Genomic DNA, 19,945 nt, shown 5'->3' on the forward strand with positions numbered 1-19,945 from the left:
GTATCCAACCCACAGTGTATAACACACTGTATCTATTTTGGAAATTAGAAGCTGAACTGTAACATGTTAGTGCCGCCCACTGTGTCACTCAGCTTAGTCAGCCAGCTAGCTGGATGCAACCTTTTGGCCTTAACTAGATAAAGCAAATAATATTGTGAGGTGGTCAAAATTGATTGGAAATTACTGGAAATAAATGTTATTGAGGTTAATTATACTGTAGGAACAAAAACAGGCCCATTTTATGTGATATTAGCTGTTTGTAAGAGAAAAATCCAGATACAAAACCAAAACACAAAAACAAAACATGGAGGTGAGGTTTTGGCAAAAACAATCCAGATCCAAAACCAGGGGGGATCTAGATCCAAAACCAAAACATGAGGGTCGGCGCACATCTCTAATATATATATATATATATATATATATAAATGATTCACTCTCGCAGCACTCCTCACTAGTACTTCTTGAGAACAACGCAGGTGCCTTCCTAGCATAAACCAAACACGTTGGGATACGTTTGTATAGCATATAAATCAGGCGGCACTCAATGCAGACATATCACAGGAGACAGATCTTGTCAACGTTTCAATGTTTATGTAAACATTTTCATCAGGGCTCAAAAGTACAAAAAAACAACTCACCTATATACCCCCACCGGACCGTCCATGCCGCCGTCTGCACGCGGAGTCCCACGCTTAAATGTGATGTCACTGGGAGTGCCTGCATCAGCGTCACGGAGGGACCGGACCACGTGACCACTAAACACCAATAGAAAGCACATGCCATTAGGTCACCTAGCAACCGGCAAACAAGGCACCCAACATGCTACCAGGGAAGAACAACGACGACCTTCGAGTAACTGGAACATTTATGATGTGGATCGGATAAAGCCGTCAGGACTCCGTTATGCTGATACAGCTTCAAGCGAAAGAAGTCGTCTGCATTTTACTAAGGCTCACAACATCGGAACATGGAACGTCCGTGGCATGAACACGGGCAAACTGAATATCGTTAAAAGGGAGATGGAACGTCTAAATATTGATATCCTTGGTGTCAGCGAACTTCATTGGATTGGCAGTGGATACTTTAACAGCGATGATTATGCAGTTTACTACTCCAGTAACGACAACATCAGGCGTAATGGAGTAGCTGTCATCATGAAAAAGAAAATTGCCAAGTCCGTTCAGGGGTTCAATGCAATCAACGACAGAATCATGTCCGTTCGTTTCTACGGGAAACCCCGTACTATCACACTGCTGCAGGTTTATGCACCCACTTCAGATACAACAGAAGAGGGATATTGAACAATTTTATGCAGACCTCCAACAAGCAGTCGATCAAATTCTTGCTAAAGACATCATATTTATTGCTGGAGATTTCAATGCAAAAGTAGGCAAAGAAGAAGAGCCACTGGTCACAGGCAAATTCGGATTAGGAGAACGGAATGAGGCTGGGGACCGACTGGTTCAGTTCTGTCAAGAAAATCGGCTAGTGGTCATGAACATGTGGTTTGAACAGCCTAAACACCGCTTATATACATGGACATCTCCTAACAGCCAATATCGCAATCAGATCGACTACTTTCTCTGCCAACAACAATGGAAGAGCTCAATACAAGCAGTTAAAACACTCCCAGATGCGGATTGTGGCTATGACCATCATCTACTCATCGCTAAAGTGAAACTCCGGTTCAACACCATCAAAAGGACACCTACAATGCGACGTTTTGATACCAACAATATTCCAGCACAATATGGCATAGAGGTAAAAAAACGATTTGAACTGCTGAGTACAACTGGAAAAGACCCAGACGATCTGTGGGAAGAAATGAAAGCAATCATAGTGGATGAATCGAAAAAATTTGTTCCGTACAAAGAACCAGCAAAGAAATCGCAATGGTTATCAGATGCGTCGATTGAAATTTCAAGAAAGAGACGAACAGCCAAGGCCTCTGGCAATAGTATCGAATTCAAATTGCTAAATGCAGAATTTCAGAGAGAAGCGAAACGAGATAAGGAACGTTACTGGAATGAACAGTGCAGAAAATTGGAAGAGTCAAACAAGCAAGGCCACATTCGTGAACTGTTCGCCTTTGTGAAGCAGGCACGTGCACCATTTACGTCACGCAAAGCAGCGACCATCAAAGACCGGAATGGTAAAATCCTACTGAATGAAGACCAAATCAAGCACAGGTGGAAGGAATACACAATGGAATTATATGCAGGCAAATGACCAAATCAGCCCATCGGCCAGGAAAACCCAAGCGAGTATGAACCAGATGTTCTAGAGGAGGAGGTTGCCTGGGCTTTAAAACAACTACCACACAGGAAAGCCCCAGGCGTAGACGGTTTACAAGCCGAATTACTCAAGCCAGTACCTGTCTCAACATTAACAGCACTTTGCCAGCAGATATGGAGAATGAACTGATGGCCCAAAGATTGGACTAGATCAGTCTTTGTCCTGCTTCCAAAAAAGGGCGATGCACAGGAATGTGGCAACTATCGGACTATTGCACTCATATCACACGCAAGCAAAATATTGCTGAAGATTATTCAAAGACGCAAGGCCTACTTTGTAGAGAAGTAGCTCCCAGACATGCAGGCTGGATTTCGCAGGAGTCGGGGGACCAGAGATCAAATCGCAAACCTACGATGGATTATGGAAAAGACACGAAAGTATCAAAAGGACGTATACATTTGCTTCATTGATTACAGCAAAGCATTCGATTGCGTTGATCACGACAAGTTATGGAAATGTTTTCTGGCAGATGGGCATTCCGGAGCACCTGGAGAAACTGATGCGATCGCTCTACATGAGTCAAGAAGCCACAGTCAGGACAGCTTTTGGCGACACGGATTGGTTCAAGATCGGAAAAGGCGTTCGACAAGGCTGTATTCTCTCGCCAGCTTTATTCAACATTTACGCCGAAATGATCATGAGACGATGCAGTTTAGACGAGTCTACAATTGGAGTAAAAATCGGAGGGAGGAACATCAACAATCTACGATATGCCGATGATACAACTCTGCTTGCTGATAGTAGAAAAGACCTAGAATATCTGGTCAGAAGAGTCAAAGAAGAAAGCGAGAGCATGGGACTGTACCTCAACATCAAGAAAACAAAGATAATGACTATGGCAAGTGACGATGCAGTCCATATTGCAATCGATAATGAGGAAGTCGAAATGGTACAAGACTTCCTCATTCTGGGTTCTAAGATTGATCGCAGTGGAGAATCATCTACTAAAATAAAGCGACGAATTGCACTTGGCCGCAATGCTATGCTAGGAATGACGAAGATATGGAAGAGCAACGATATCAGCAGTGCAACAAAAGCACGGTTGGTCAATGCAATTGTTTTTCCGATCTTTATGTATGCATGCGAAACCTGGACACTCAAGAAGGCAGATCGCAAGAGAATTGACGCTTTTGAATTGTGGTGCTGGAGGCGAATGCTGCGCATACCATGGACAGCAATGAATACGAACAAGGCAGTCCTAGAGCGGGTCAAACCAAAAGTATCATAGAAGGCAAGATCACCAAACAACGACTCTCGTATTTTGGACATGTCATGCGGGCTAATTCCCTAGAGACAGCGCTAATGCTTGGATTCGTCAGCGGGTCTAGAAGAAGAGGATGCCAAAGAACTCATTGGCTGGACACAATAAAGGCTGACACGAACATGCCCATAAATGACCTTAAGGAAGCAGTCAGAGAAAGAGAGGCGTGGCGTTCACTGATCCATAAAGTGTCCGAAAGTCAATGCCGACTAAACGGATAATCATCATATATATATATATATATATATATATATATATACATATATATATATATATATATATATATATATAGGCAGAGATGTGTCCACAGTCATGTTTAATACACTACTGCTGGGGTGACTTACCCATAGAGGACCCATCTGGGTTGTGTTCATAATAGAGATGAGCGAGTTCGGTTCCCAGAGAACTGAACCCACCCGAATTTAGCATATCCGAGTCGGTACTCGGATCTCGAAACTGAAGCAAAACGATAGAGTCTGAAATCTTGCGGTTCATGAGCTTTCGTTCCTATGATCAATGTAGTATATAAAGGACCACACGACGGATGCCATTTTCACTCCTGCTGTGGAGACTGAACAGGGAGGGTGGGTAGTGTAGGGCTGGGAGAGGTGCTGGTGCTTTTTGCTGTGTCCTGGGCTGTCTTCTGATCCATTCTGGTCTCTGGTCACAGTGCTGTCACTATCACTGTGCTGTCTGGTGATCCATTCCGGTCTCTGGTCATGATGCTGTCACTGTCACTCACTGTGCTGTCCGGTGATCCATTCCGGTCTCTGGTCATGGTGCTGTCACTATCACTGTGCTGTCTGCTGATATATTCTGGTCTCTGGTCACTGTGCTGTCACTGTCACTCACTGTGCTGTTTGCTGATCCATCTGGGCTGTCTGTTGTGTCCTGGGCTTGTGCTGTGTCCATCTCTGGGCCCAAGTTCTGGACTCCAAAAAAGTAAAAAAGAAAAAAATTCAAAGTGTATTTTATATTTTTCTGTGTGTGCTCATGGGTGTTAGGCTTAACCGCAGTAGCGCACAAGAGCCAGCCAGCCAGCAACGCACGCAACCTTGTGCTATCCACCTACAGTCGCGCTCCAAAAAAAACAATAAAAGTGTCTTATATTTTTTTCTTCTGTGTGTGCATGCGTGTTAGGCTTAAATGCAGTAGCACACAATATCCAGCCAGCAACGTAAGTTGCAACAACCTTGTGCTGCCTGACTACAGTCGTGCTCCAAAAAAACCCCAATAAAAATGTCTTATATTTTTTTCTTCTGTGTGTGCTCGTGGGTGTTAGGCTTAACCGTAGTAGCGCACAAGAGCCAGCCAGCAACGCAAGTTGCAATCTTGTGCTGCCCGACTCCAGTCACGATCATAGGTGCTCTGGTCCCAAGTTCTTCTGGAGCTGACAAAAATAAAAATCATCATTTGTCTATTTTTCTAATATTGTTGTGTGTGCGCACGACTGCACGCGTGTGAATTTTGTAACCACACCTTGGCTACACTATTGGTCATTGTGACACTGCTTCAAGACTGCAGAAAATATTGAGGGCTGTCGCATGACAGAAGAGCAAGGCCAAGAACCACATGTTGTAGCTGCCACCAGCAGTGCAAGGCTGTCAATTTCCTCATCCTCTATGAAGGCCCATGCTCCAGGGGTTAAGTCACACCATCGATATGGTAAAGCAAGTTTTACTGAAGTTAAGAAAAAAAAATTGAAAGGACATTTGCCTTTAGATAAACAAAAAATTGGCAATATGCCATTCACTACACGAAGTGGCAAGGAACGGATAAGGCCTTGGCCTTTCTTTATGAAGACTGCTGATAGCCCTTCTGCTTGTAGTAGTAGTGGTGGTGGTCCAAATAAAAATGTGAAAATTGTTAAGACAGATTTGGGAAAACCAACTTTGTGTCCTGAGAAATCGAAACCACAAATCCCCGAGGAGAATGCAAGTGAGTCCGCGGTTGCCATGTGTGAGCCCGACCTAAATACTAGTGTACTGGAGGATCCTCCAAGTTTCAACATTTGTGTGCCCTCTGTAAATGTGGGGAAAGGCAGTCAACATCTTGCACACATAGGGCCTCATTCAGAGGCGGTCGTAGGAGGCAAGCGGTCATTCTGAAACAGGGCAGCCGCTTGCATCCTGAATGGCCGCCTCCATGTCAGTCGTTAGGCTCTAATGACTGCTAAGGGTGATGGTCTTGACCATCGTGACCATCGGGGCTTACGACGAGACCCTAAGGTAGGGTCTCGTCAACCTTAAGCCCCAGGGAGCTTCCTGCTCTGATTGAGCAGGAAGTTCCCCACTGACATCACAGATGATGTCAGTGGGGCCGACCCCAAACGGCAAGCATTCCGATAGGAATGCCTCCTTTTGGCCAGGCACGCCCCCGGCCCGCCCAGCAAACAGGGCGAGCTGTCACTCAACATCGACAGCTCGCCCTGTCTGCTACGAGACCCCTAACGACGGATCATCCATCGTTAGCCGGGTCTCGCGCAAGCGCACTACGGAGCCGGCTCCGTTGTGCGCATGCGCACTGGAGCAAGATCGACCCGGTTGCGAGCTCGTAGAGCTAGCGACCAGGTCTGAATAAGCTCCATAGTCATTTAGGATGCTTCTGTGGAATTGCACATGGTGGAGGAGGATATTTTGGTAGTTGAAGGCACTAAAGATGATTAGGATGTTGATGATGAAGATGTTGGTGATGAGGATGTTGATGTCGAGGATGTCCTTTGTGTAAGTAAGGCAACAGCTGTTGCCCATGGTTTGAAAAAGGCAAAGCCCATTTTTGTCATGCTGGGACAAAAGACAAAAAAATCTACTTCTCACGTGTGGAATTATTTCCATCCCGATCCGGACAACAATTGTCAAGCCATATGTGCCCGTTGCCATACAATAGTGAGTAGAGGGAGGGACCTAAACCACCTAGGAACCTCTATATTGTTACGTCACTTGAAGCGTATTCATCAAATATCAAAGTGTATGTCGCTAAGTTCCAAAACACAAAACGTAACAAGTCCAGTGTCACCTACCTGCTCCCACTTTGTGAGATCCAAGCGCCTTCGATCTCCAACACCTGCATCATCAACATCCTCATTGATCATCGGAGGTAGTCTTGCTGCATCCAATGTTGGCATTCGAAACATGATTGACTCCTCTCCTATCCGTGATTCCTCAGAAGGATCCTTGATGACTATGCCTGTTACTGCTGCTGTTGCTGTCAGTGTATCTTCATCCCAGAAGGGGACCAGGAAGATATCTACTTGTAGTGTATCCTCCAAAAAAAAATTAACTGTCAAACAATCGTTTGCAAGGGCAAACAAGTATGACAGCAATCACCCATTTGCACAGCAGATTACTGACGCCATAACAGCTATGCTGGTATTAGATGTGCATCTAGTATCCGCCATTACTGCAGTGGGTTTTCAACAGTTAATTAAGGCCTGTGTCCTGGCTACCAGATCCCTTCTAGATTCCACTTTGCTAGAACAGCAATTCCAAGTCTGTTTAAAAAAACCTTATTAATGTCCTTAGAAATGCTGTTTTACCCACTGTCCACTTGACCACTGATATGTGGACAAGTGGGACAGGGCAAACTAAGGATTACATGACTGTGACAGCCCACTGGGTAGGTGTATTGCCTACAACAGCAACAACATCTCCCAAAAGACAGCTGATACAGAGGCAGGCTACTCTTTGTGTAACTGGTTTCACTAAGAGGCATACCGCTGAGAACCTCTTAGAAAAACTCAGGGAAATCATTGCTAAATGGCTGACCCCACTTGCACTCTCCTCGGGATTTGTGATTTCGGACAATGCCACCAATATTGTTAGAGGATTACATGTAGGCGAATTCCAACACACATCTAATTTGGAGGTGCAACATTTTTTAAAAAGTGACACGGTCGTGCAGGAGATGCTCTCGGTGGCCCGCAAAATATCCGGACATTTTAGACATTCGGCAACCACTTGTCGAAGATTGCATGACCAGCAGGTACTGTTAAATTTGCCCTTCCATCAGCTGAAGCAAGAGGTAGTAACTCGGTGGAATTCTACCCTCTATATGCTTCAGCAGATGGAGGAACAGCAAAAGGCCATCCAGGCCTATACAATGGACTATGACATAGGTGGTGGAGGGGGAATGCACCTTACTCAAGCATAGTGGAGAATAATTTCTGTGTTGTGCAAGGTTGTCAAACCCTTTGAACTTGCCACACGTGAAGTTAGTTCAGACACTGCCAGCTTGAGTTAGGTCATTCCCCTCATCAGACTTTTGCAAAAACAGCTGGAGAACCTGAAGGAGGAGCTGAAATGGAGCGATTGCACAAAGTATGTAGGACTGGTGGATCAAGCCCTTGATTCACTTCACCAGGATCCAAGAGTCATCAATCTGTTGAAATATGAAAAATATATTTTGGCCACCATTCTGGATCCTAGGTTTAAGTGCTACCTTGTGAGTTTTTTTCCAACAGACCAAAATCTAAAGCTATGCAAAGAGCTGTTGGTCAAAAGTTTTTTATGTGCAGCTGCATGTGAAACGCCAGCATCTCCTCCTTCAGTTTCAACAGCTGCCAGTAAAAAACTAAATTTTCCTTACAGAATGCCTGCTGGTAAAGCAGATCGTTCACCAAAAAATGACATCTGGTCAGGCCAGAGAGAACTGCCTACAAGTGACATGTCTTTTACCGTGACTATGTGTGATACGGATTCCATTCACAGAATGGTGGAGGTCTATTTCAGAGATAACATCCTATTAGACATGTCAGACAGTCCCTTTCAGTACTGGCAGGAAAAAGAGGCAATTTCGAGTCCCATACACAAACTGGCATTGCATTACTTAAGTTGCCCACCCTCTGGTGTGTACAAAAGAGTTTTCAGTGCATCTGGCAACCTTGTCAGTGATCGGCGTAGGAGGTTACTTCCTCAAATTGTGGAAAAGATGATGTTCATTAAAATGAATTACAAATTCCATGAGGAAGACCTCTACCAACAATCACATAAAAAAATTACTGAGGCTCCTATGGTGGATTCCAGTGGGGACGAAATAATATTGTGTGAAGGAGAGGATGTACACACTGATGGGGATGACGAGGACGAGGACAACTTGTAATGTAAAGCCAGTTTGTATATGGGATCTGCTTGTTTTAATGGGGGTCCAACAAACCAATCATTTAGCCACAATTGCCAGTCCTTGTCACTGAAATGATTGGTTTGTTAAGCTGTCCTGTTTCGTATACAACATAAGGGTGGGTGGGAGGGCCCAAGGACTATTCCATTTTGCACATTTTTCCTTTCCATTATGTGTTGGTTGGGGCATTGCTGCCTGACATTTTAAATTAATGTTATGGTTGGTTTAGGACCCAATGATTTATTTTTTTATTAATTTATGATCAAATTAACAGCCAGCGGCTGCACCCAGTGAATTGTTTTTAAATTAATTTATAATCAATTTAACAGCCAGGGGCTGCACCCAATGAATTTTTTTTTATTAATTTATTATCAATTTTACACCTGGCTGTCACTCTCATCGGACAGCGCTGTCCCTGCTATGGGGGTTGGGCATCGCCAGGCTGTAGCTGTCGATAGCAATGGCTGCAGCGGGCGGAACAGTCAGGCAAACTGATAGTTCATACGTAGCCCTGCCTTGTAGATGGCAGTACCAATAATGACAGGGGTGCATAGCGCCACTGTCTATTACTGCTCAACCCCCCAATCATACATGGGGTGCTCAGCACCCCTGCCCTAAAAAATTCCTACAGTGAACACTATCTAATCCTCTACAACTGCTAAGCCAGGGCTTTGTTAGTTTAGAAAATGACTTAACTTTACTTCGTGCGTGACCTACACCAATAGAGTGCCAGCTTTACCTAACAGCCAACCAAATACCAAATGTTTAAATATGGCACATGTTTGAATCCCCTACAGGATGTGCTCTTTTGTGTGTATTTTAATACAGAGAATGATGTACACTTTTATGTTCTAACATTAATTATAAGAGCATAGACTAAGATGTGGGAGGAGTCAGGAATAGTAAGGGGAGAAGTCTATGCCAGGAGCCAGATGCTGACACCGAGGTGGGCATGTGTGCTTTAAAATGCCAGGGCCTATTTTTAGTCCCAGTCTGGCCCTGCATGTGTGTGTGTGTGTGTGTGTGTGTGTGTGTGTGTATATATATATATATATATATATATATATACACACACACACACATATACATACATGTTGAGTTTCCCATATCCAAAATGCTCGGGACCAGGAGAATTTCGGATATGGGATTTTTTTCAGTATTTTCAATACATGGGTGTCCGGCAACCATGGCAGTGTGTGGGGTTCCAGCGGCGTCTGTGGTGGGGTGCGAAGGGGTCCAGCAGGGGTGTGGGACCGTCGATGGTTTGCTGATGTTAAAGAAACATCAGTGACTGTGGCCTCAAACATTCAATGGTTTCTATAGAAAGTTGAACACATCAGCCAATATTGCAATTTTTATGGTATACAGTGTTCTTTAACAAAAAAAAATCATAAAATTGTGTTGGATACACTTTAAAAAGATGCTCTTGACCTAATTCAGTCATAAAAAATACCCGACAATTTCTTAGCGGTTTTTGGAAAAAGAATTTGTCAGTTAAGTGGTTAAACCTAAATTATACTTTTTTTTCATTTTTGCTTCTCTTTTACAGCACATTGTAAGACATGGAAAGAAATTCATTTCCTATAGATGTCACAGACAATCTCACAGATTACAGCTATCGGTATGGAGAAACTGAGAATTCAGAGTATTTTTACATTATTTATTCGGTAATCCCTATTATAATTTTTTATTCTGTATCCTTCATCCTGGGGACTATTGGGAATGGATTGGTCATCTGGATTGCTGGATTCAAAATGAAGAAGACCGTTTCCATTATATGGTTTCTCAACTTGGCTGTAGCTGATTTTACCTTGAATGTCACCTTCCCTCTGCTAATAATTTTTGGAATGATGCAAGGACGGGGTCTCTTTAATCTAATAATTTGCAAGGCTGTTATCACGGTACTGTACCTCAACATGTCGGTCAGCATCTCTTTCCTAATGATTATCAGTGTTGACCGGTGCACATCAGTCTTGTTTCCAGTGTGGTCACAAAACCACAGAACCCTCAAATTATCTTCAATGATCTCAGCAGTTATCTGGGTGTCTTGTTTTCTGCTCAATTCCCCAAAGCTTGCTGTCATGGACATTATTCATGATCCAGTTAACAATATTTCATACTGCATTGCCATATACAGTGAAGACCCTGATACAGAACAAATAAGGATTACAGCGATTCTCATTACCAGATTTGTCTTCATGTTCCTAATCCCATTTTCTATAATAATAGTATGTTACAGCCTGGTCACATTTAGACTAAGAAGAAGTAGAAGTGTTTCTGGGTCAAGTCGACCTTTCAAAGTCATTATTACTCTTGTAATTTGTTTCTTCTGCTTTTGGTTCCCATTCCATCTAGTGTCCTTCATAGAAATGAATACAGAAATCAATCAAAATGTATTGGTTATCATGTATAATATTGTTATTTGCTTATGCTTTTTTAACAGCTGTGTAAATCCCATAATCTATGTATTTGTTGGAAGGGATTTCAAAAAGAGTTTATTTAAATCCATCCCATTTCTTCTTGAGAGCACATTCAGAGAGAGGTATTAAGATAATACATAGAATTGATTTAATCAGATTTCTTTGGAGACTTAAATATAAAAGAATCATTCAGAATTTTGTGAGTTGATGAACCTACATCTTTATTCCAGTAATGATTAGAGGTGTAGAAATCAAGATACAAAAAAACTGAAGAAAATAGCACTTCCTTAATGATCTTTTGGTGTAAGAAGAGGCTGTTGCCAAAAAGAAGAATTTGTGCAATTAATTCGGAAACTAAAAGAAAGACTAATTGGCTGCGCTCGTTCAACCACACTTATAATCAATACTATAAACCGTATGATGATAAATAGTATAAAATAGTTTTAATTAAACAATTGCATAATAAATATAAATCGAAATAATAATAATAATAATAATAATAACAATAATAAAAACCTAAATTGTGCATGTGTATTTCATACAATAAGGAAATTAAAAAACATACATATAAATACAAGACATTGAGTTTGGAATTAAATGTAATGTCCAAATTAGAGTCAGTGGGTATAGTCAGTTTTTCTGATTAAATAACCAGGCTAGAAGTTAGAACCGTATCCTTTTGATAGAGATACACTGTTTCTTTTGAAATAATGTGGCTAATGCAACAGTCTTTAATTTGTTGCTGTAAGTAAATTAGGCAATATGAAATGAGCTCACCCGATTCAGTTTTTGTTGGTTGCGTCTCTCTATGCTCTTTTGTTATGCTGATTGGCGTGGCAGCCTGCGATCTACAGAATGGAGATGCCGAGATTCGCGGGTAAATACAGTATCTGTATAATTCCAATAGCTGCGGTGTATACCTTAGCTGTATCCAAAACGTGTGACTGTCACTGGGTAAAAACCATTTTTCCCTCTCACCGCGGGATCTCTCGTTTGAAAAGCCCAGCTCCATGTCAGCAATAAGGACCTTGTCTCCAACCACTCCACTGACAGGGGGGTTGCAGCATACTGGAGAACAAAAGAACATAGAGAGATGCAACCAACAAAAACTGAATCGGGTGAGCTCATTTCATATTGCCTAATTTACTTACAGCAACAAATTAAAGACTGTTGCTTTAGCCACATTATTTCAAAAGAAACAGTGTATCTCTATCAAAAGGATACGTTTCTAACTTCTAGCCTGGTTATTTAATCAGAAAAACTGACTATACCCACTGACTCTAATTTGGACATTACATTTAATTCCAAACTCAATGTCTTGTATTTATATGTATGTTTTTTAATTTCCTTATTGTATGAAATACACATGCACAATTTAGGTTTTTATTATTATTATTATTATTATTATTATTTCGATTTATATTTACTATGCAATTGTTTAACTAAAACTATTTTATACTATTTATCATCATACGGTTTATAATATTGATTATAAGTGTGTTTGAACGAGCGCAGCCAATTAGTCTTTCTTATGATTAGAGGCCGGCCCAATGTATTTATTTTGATTTTGTTTCTAATCTTCAACCTGTTTTGTTTTTGGCAAAACCACCCTCGGTTTGGATTCGGTTTTGGTTCTGGATTTCTTTAAAATGTATAAAAAACATCTAAAATAATTTCATTTGGACCTTTTTTGATCCTTTAATATTATTAACATGAATGCCATACACTTTTAGTCAATTTTAACCACATTACAGCATCTGAAATCACGAGGGCGAGACTTAAAGCATTCTGAAACATGCAAGATCCATTTCTTAAATCTGTGTTCCCAATTTAGGACTTGGTTCTACTCAGTAGCCGGAAGTGATTCCGAAATGGAATTCAATTCAGCTCAGAACCCCTAAGTTCCTGTGTGTTCATATTTTAGTGAACCGAACCCACACATCTATCTTAAAAACTTTAAATTCTTAGTCTTTCAAGCATACTTATTTGAAAAAATGTAATTATTTTAGATGACAGCAAAAGTTTTGCTACAAAACCCTATGTTGCCAGGTAAATTAACTTAATTCAAGTCTTCCCTTTACAGTTCAACATAAAATTATAAACAAAAGTATAAATGTACAATATTATACAGATTTTACAAGAAGGGTACCAAATATATCATTAGCATCACAAAAATGTTTTATAGCATCACCAGCAATATTAAATGACAAAACAAGATTCCTAAAGGGTTTCCCTGATATAAACTTGTAGATGCAGATATAATTAGCCACAATAAGCCCGCAACCTGCATTAAATGGCTTTTCTCCCAAAAAGCTTTCAGGGAAAGGTTATCAGCATTTCAGTATTCTGGGGAATTTTGTATGGCGTAAAATACATATTGGAATTAATACCAGTTGGTTTTCGGGACCCCAGGAGCAGGTGAAAACTCTTTAAAACCCTATTTTTAGGAAAAATGTTGGGACTTGGTTCAAAACCCCTTGGACATCCCCCTTAATGATTAGAAAAAAATTAGCTTTGATTTGGCCAATAATGACATGTCAATTTTGGAGTGAAAAAAAGTGCTGGAAAATGGTTTAAATGAGTGAGATAGGTATTTTGGGGGGCTGTGTAGATGGGGCAGGTGTTTTAAACATTGCAGGAGGCAGTGACAGGTGAGTATTTAAGATTTTTTAAAAGTGCCCTAAAATTACAAAAAAATATACTTAGACCCATTTTAATGTACCCCTAAATTAACTATAGCATTTATTTGGCAAAAAAAATCCTTGCTTTCATTCATTAATTTACCATTTTAACAGCCATTTGACACATTTTAAGAAACCCAAAACCTTTGATTATGGCCACTAACAGACTTGGGTACAGTCAGTTTTGCCTTTTTTTACTGAAATCCCCCCCCCCCCGATAAAATTATTAGGAAAATAAGTTTTCACAAGTTTTGTTGAAGAATTACATGAAAATTTGGAGAGCACATACATGCAATAACGGTTTTGATTTGACAAAGAGTCCGATTGGTTTAAGCATGAAAACGTAATGTTTTACCCCATCTAATTGAGTTTTTGTTAGATTATTTCGGTGGAAGTCCATGGCAACATAAATTTCTGTATTTATCAGGATCTCAGCACTTTAAAATACAATGTTTGAGAAAGGAGGGTATTATTACATTTAATATAAAGTAAATAAATCCATCAATTTTAAATTTCTTTGAGTTACAGAGCACAATACAGTTACTCACTTAATTACTGTAGCAGACTCTAATAGCATTTTATGTCAGCAAGCAATGAAGTCGGTGTGACTCAAAATATCCTTTTACTATCTAGTTGATTGTGCGCTATATTATATAATTTCCAACAACTTTCCTAAAGGTAATTTGATGTTGTATTTCTTTATCACTTATTAATTTTGGGATTACAATTAAAAAAATGTTGCAACTTTTTTTTGCATTACAAGGTTCGCAGGTCAGAAATCTACAAAAATCTAGATATCAATGTAAGAATTATGGATGATATGATAAAGATGACACATACAATGATGTGTAAGACAGGAGACATCAGTTTTTTTACAGGGAATATTATTTACAGGCAGCTACTAATATTATTCTAATATATACTAATCAACCATGCAGATGTGATACAGTTAGAAATTAATGATTGCAAGTAATGACATTAGAATTCAATATTTGTATTGATATTTGGATATTCAAATAAGTCTTTATTCAAGAGCTCGCACGTGAGCATATTTTTTTCTGTTTTATAGTACATATTCTCTTTTTGACATTTTATATTTTACCAGTATTACACTAGTTCCTAGTTTTCTATAATAGTAGCCGTTGGAGAGGATTTACTACTTATATTCGTTGCACTGCAAGCCATTTTATTAGAAATAAAATATGTTATTTAACTACTTATTTGTATTTGTTTAAAAAAATAAAACATTTAAAACGCTATTAAAAAACAAAAAAAAATATTGTTGTGGATTTTTTTTGTGCAGAGCTATATCACAGTTTACCTAGGAATCTGCAATAGTTCGGGTTACTATGCCGGTATTTGTCAGTGAACTGATCCAGACCCTCAAAAAGTAAGGTTTACAACTCTGTTTAAAAAACACTTAAAAAGTATATTGTACTTACTGTATTTTCTGTATAGCAGAGTTATATCACAATTCACCTAGGGAGCTGCAAAAGTTTGGGTTACTACTCTGGTATTTAATTTTTGTAAATTGCAAGGTATCAGGTCCTCCTTTCCTTATGTGTGTACAGTAATAATAATGTGTGTACAGTAATAATAATGCACGATTTACCCATTGAATTTAATTGTAAAATCAGACTGTAATATATTAGCTTAGTATGATCATTCTAGTACTAGTAACACTGGTGCTAGTTGTACTAATACTAGTAATTCAACATTGTCTACTAGTGCAATGATCATGTGGGAAGAATAAAGTTTATATGAGGCCATTCCAAATCATATAAATCTTTGCAGTTCTCATCTTTAAAAGCCACAAAAGATGTGTGATAGAATATTATTTCCATATTTTAATCTTTTGTTATCAGATCTTAAAAAAATCCTCTTTCTGTACCAAATGTAAATGTTGAAAAGAAAGAGAGAAAAGCATTCACTGTCCTGGTGTCCAGAGAGACGAATGCAATATACATGGTGTAAAGGTAGGACGCCTTTGTAATGATTTGTATATATAACTATGTATATGTATTATGTAGCAATTTATCTATCCCTATCCCAAAACATAACATTATGTGGAAACAAAGCTGTGACATAACATTATATATAACAACTATCATTGCTAAAAATTTACCTTACCTGATAAACATTCAAAAACAATCCGTTTAGCCTGCACATAAATGTAATTTCCATTGAAGACTCCAGTAACCAAAATCACTTTTTATCTTTTTATCTCATGGGGCTTTTAAGTTAAAATTTTTATTTTTTTTAAAAAATATATTGGCTGTAATTTTATGTCACCCAAACATTTAGGAAACTTTATATACCAATATACATCTTAATATTAATGGGACCACCAGTGGCTAGTAAGTGCTAAAGAAGATTTATCTAGATATTTGAAGTTTGATTTTCCTGAAAACCAAACACAACTGAATTTTGGAGTTCCGAGTCGAAATTGGGTCCCAGCTCAGATCAGTTTTGAGGTTCCCAGTAGAACCGAATCCCATCTCGAGTCTGCTGTAAGTTTGGAACTCGGATTTAAAAAATGGATCTCAGGTTTTAGATTGCATGTAAACAGGTCCAAATGACAATATTTTAGCTGTTTTTATCAAATTTATAGAAAACCAAAAACAAATCTGAACCAAAACACTTGAAGGAGGCTTTGCAAAAAACAAAACAATAACATTTGAGGGTGGTTTTGCTAAAACCAAAACCAAGTCCGCGCACATCACTAGTTTTAACCAATATTCTCACCTTGGAAAAGCACTGGTATTTAGTTACAATTGGAATTTAGAATACCAGGTGAACAGATATGAACAAAAACTTTTTTTTAAACTTGCTGTATGATTTGTATTTGTTCTTTTATTACGATGCTCTTATTAGGAGTTTTGAATGTTTCTATGTGTGTGTACATATATTGTATCAACAAACCAGTATATACATATCATTATAATGGGTCCATTCTAAATCAGGATGTGGGCACGGCTGAGGCATGCTGGAGGTATGTCAGAATGGGCAGGGCTACGTCACCGATCAGTATTTTTTCCAGAAAATTAAATGTTTTATGCTGCTTGCAGTGAAGGCACAAACGTCCAGATCGTGGGAGGTTGAAATTGATAAAGTTGGCAGGTATACATGTGATTAATTATTTATTTAGAAATTAGGATTTTATAACAAAGGTTACATTATTTCAAGTCAGATACTGTATGACAAAAATTTTGAAATCAAGTTTATCATAATATAAGTTTTTACAGAATCAACTTATATATTTTTTTATTAACTGATTTAGTATTTTTCTACTGTAATTATTTGTCTGGTGGAGTAATTTTTTATAGAACTTATTAGAGACAGGTTATGAAACATATACTTCACTTACCAGTCAACCATTTTCATTGGTTTAGTACTTTTGAATTTATTATGTTAATGTAATACGCACAGGGAGATAAATCTTGTATATTTTGGCTTGTTAGGGTTCTTGAAGTTTTTTATTTAAATGTATTAATCAAAACCTCTTTGTCACCTATTCAAAACAAAAAGGACACAAAGTAATCTGTACCAGGTATACTACTGAGCTACAAATATTTTGAGATTTAAAACTCAATTTTATTAATTGCTGATAAATGTATATTATCCTGAAATGTAAAATATAAATAAAAATAGAAAACAACAATGAATGACAAATATGTTTTATTCAGTATCAATTCAACTAAATGCTAAAATCAAATCTGCTCCTGATGGGTTTAACCTAGAAAAATGCTTGCAAATTTATTGTGTTGTCCTTTGTTAGGAAACCTGTATATCTGGGATGTTATCAGCCATGATTAAGGTCCTAAATAGGTATGAAATGTCGGCTACTGTTTGATCACCTTGTGATATGGTATTTATAGATTAAAACTCTTTTTTGATAAACATAAGGCTGGTGTATTTGGTCTTTATATTCTAAATATAAACCTGAATTCCTCACCTTATTTTATGTGAGACAAAGTATTTGTCAAACCTAAAATATGTGTGGGTTGATGGTAATTGTATTGATTTAATATAAACACAGACTCTGTTATTGTCCGTGTCCTATATAAATTTGTATCCAAACATTAGATACAAGAGCAAAACACTTTGCACAGGGTACTTTGCAACAATTGTAGCTATCAGTGTTCCCTTAGTATTATATAAACCGCCCACTAGTTTGTCTAGAGGATTTAACTCCTAATCTGCCTAAATACTCCCTTATATGTTTTATAAAGGAGTGTAGATATATTCTAAAGCTATACAATTATCTGTCAGATATCTGTCCAATCTGGCTGGTTGAAATGAAATTCTGGTAATGTATGTGAGCAAATGACAATCGACAATTTGCTCACAAACACTGGAAAACAGACAAAAATTGATATTCAGACAACTTGGTTAAAACACAGGAATTGAACCAATTTGAACAATTGTTTTTCATCCGTTTTCCAGTATTTAAGACCATATGATCGACTGTTAATTGCTCCCATACATTACCAGGTTTTCGTTCCAACCAGCCAGATTGAGCAGATATCTGACAGATAATTGTATAGTGTATGTCCAGCATTAGTGATATGTATCTAGCCAAATGTATTAGTAAACCTTAATTTATGTATGTTAGTCTATTTACTTGTTTTTCACTGTGCCAAGTAATTTCGACTTTGCCTTAATTTAAGACTGACATTTGCAAGGTTTGTCTCATTCAAATTTCAGATACTGCAGAACCCTGCAATTTGTTTGACATAGGTTGTAAATCCCAATGCTGAGAGATAACGACTTATCTTCTCTTTATTATAGATAACACATTACGTCAGCCATGCCCTGTAGTAGCTGAGAATGCTAAAAGCCGCCCTCTGTCCCGTACTGGTCTATACTTGACAAATAGGTAGTGAATATTGATCGGCTTAATTAAATATACTTTAACATACTACTAATCCTCAACCATTCACAATACTTGTGTCAGCAGCTGTTGTGATGGCTATATATGCCAGCAACTGAACTTGACCCAATTCAAAAGGCTGCAGTCAGTGAACGTGCAGTGCATATGCACCAGCTTAGGCTCAAACACATTAACACACTGCTATATAATATCAGAAGATAGATATTGCGTACCAATCGGCTCTGTTGCACATACACTAACATGCTGTTAAGAATCAATCATCTGTTTATCATGCTCATATTACTAGTCATCAGCGACTAATAATGTGGCTAGGAATGCCACAAAGCTCACGCTGTTTCAGTTGCGGCATTGCAATTGGCAAGCATGTGGTTAGTATTAATCGGCTTAATCCCGTGTATATTAACTCGCTATTGTAAAGTATTGGTGGTCAGTTTACATATTACTAAATATCGGCATCATGATTGGCACAGACGTGCAGTGACTATCAATCGGCTTAATCCCATGTACACTGCCGCTATACCGTTTATATAATACTAAGGTAACACTGATAGCTACAATTGTTGCAAAGTACCCAGTGCAAAGTGTTACTCTTGTATCTAATGTTTGGATACAAATTTATATAGGACACAGACAATAATACCCCTTTTCCACCAAAATTCTAGGTCTGACCCAAAGTTGGAATAGGGTTCCTATCCGGATCAGACCCGGAATTTAGCCAGCGCCGACTCGGGATATTCCCGAGTCGGTGCCGCTCACACCGGAGTCGGGTCTGCATCGACCCGGCTTTCCCAGCGTGAAAGTGGACGCTTGGAGATGATGTCATTTCCAAGCGCCACTGAAGCCGGACCAATCGGCCGGCTAGCAGCGCTCTCCAGGTCATCGTGACCCGGAGTGCGCTGTTCTCACAGCAGGGTTTCACGGGCTACACCCGTGTTAAACCCGGCTATTTACCTGGGTTGGATTGCCGACTCACTCGACCCGGCGATCCAACCCTCTCCCCTTTTACACCAAGGAGCTGCCCGGGTTAACCCTGCAATAACCCGGGTTTTAGCTACGGTGTAAAAGGGGTATAACACAGTCTTTGTTTATATTAAATCAATACAATTACCATCAACCCACACATATTTTAGGTTTGACAAACACTTTGCCTCACATAAAATAAGGTGAGGAATTCTGGTTTATATTTAGAATAAAAAGACCAAATACAGGCACACAGTGTATTTTAAAACACAATTGCACATATATATACACTTTATTTACTATTTTTGTCATATATTTC

The 19,945-nt window shown here is 39.0% G+C and overlaps 1 protein-coding gene and 1 pseudogene across 1 annotated transcript; both read left to right on the top strand.

Moving 5' to 3' along the window:
• Positions 1-776: 776 nt before the first annotated feature.
• LOC148525436 (protein CFDP2 pseudogene) lies at positions 777-2,229 on the top strand (annotated as a pseudogene).
• An 8,004-nt stretch (positions 2,230-10,233) lies between these two features.
• On the top strand, positions 10,234-11,220 carry LOC148525437 (chemerin-like receptor 1). Its single transcript, XM_088470960.1, has one exon. It carries the CDS (start codon positions 10,234-10,236, stop codon positions 11,218-11,220), a length of 987 nt encoding a protein of 328 aa, XP_088327086.1.
• Positions 11,221-19,945: the final 8,725 nt, after the last annotated feature.

Source organism: Taudactylus pleione, unplaced genomic scaffold (genome assembly GCF_031769625.1).
Source record: "Taudactylus pleione unplaced genomic scaffold, aTauple2 ptg000108l, whole genome shotgun sequence".
NCBI lineage: Eukaryota > Metazoa > Chordata > Amphibia > Anura > Myobatrachidae > Taudactylus > Taudactylus pleione.

What these genes read in the sequence shown, in the direction of transcription:
- LOC148525437 (XM_088470960.1), top strand. Translation starts at nt 10,234, where the DNA reads ATGGAAAGAAATTCATTTCCTATAGATGTCACAGACAATCTCACAGAT.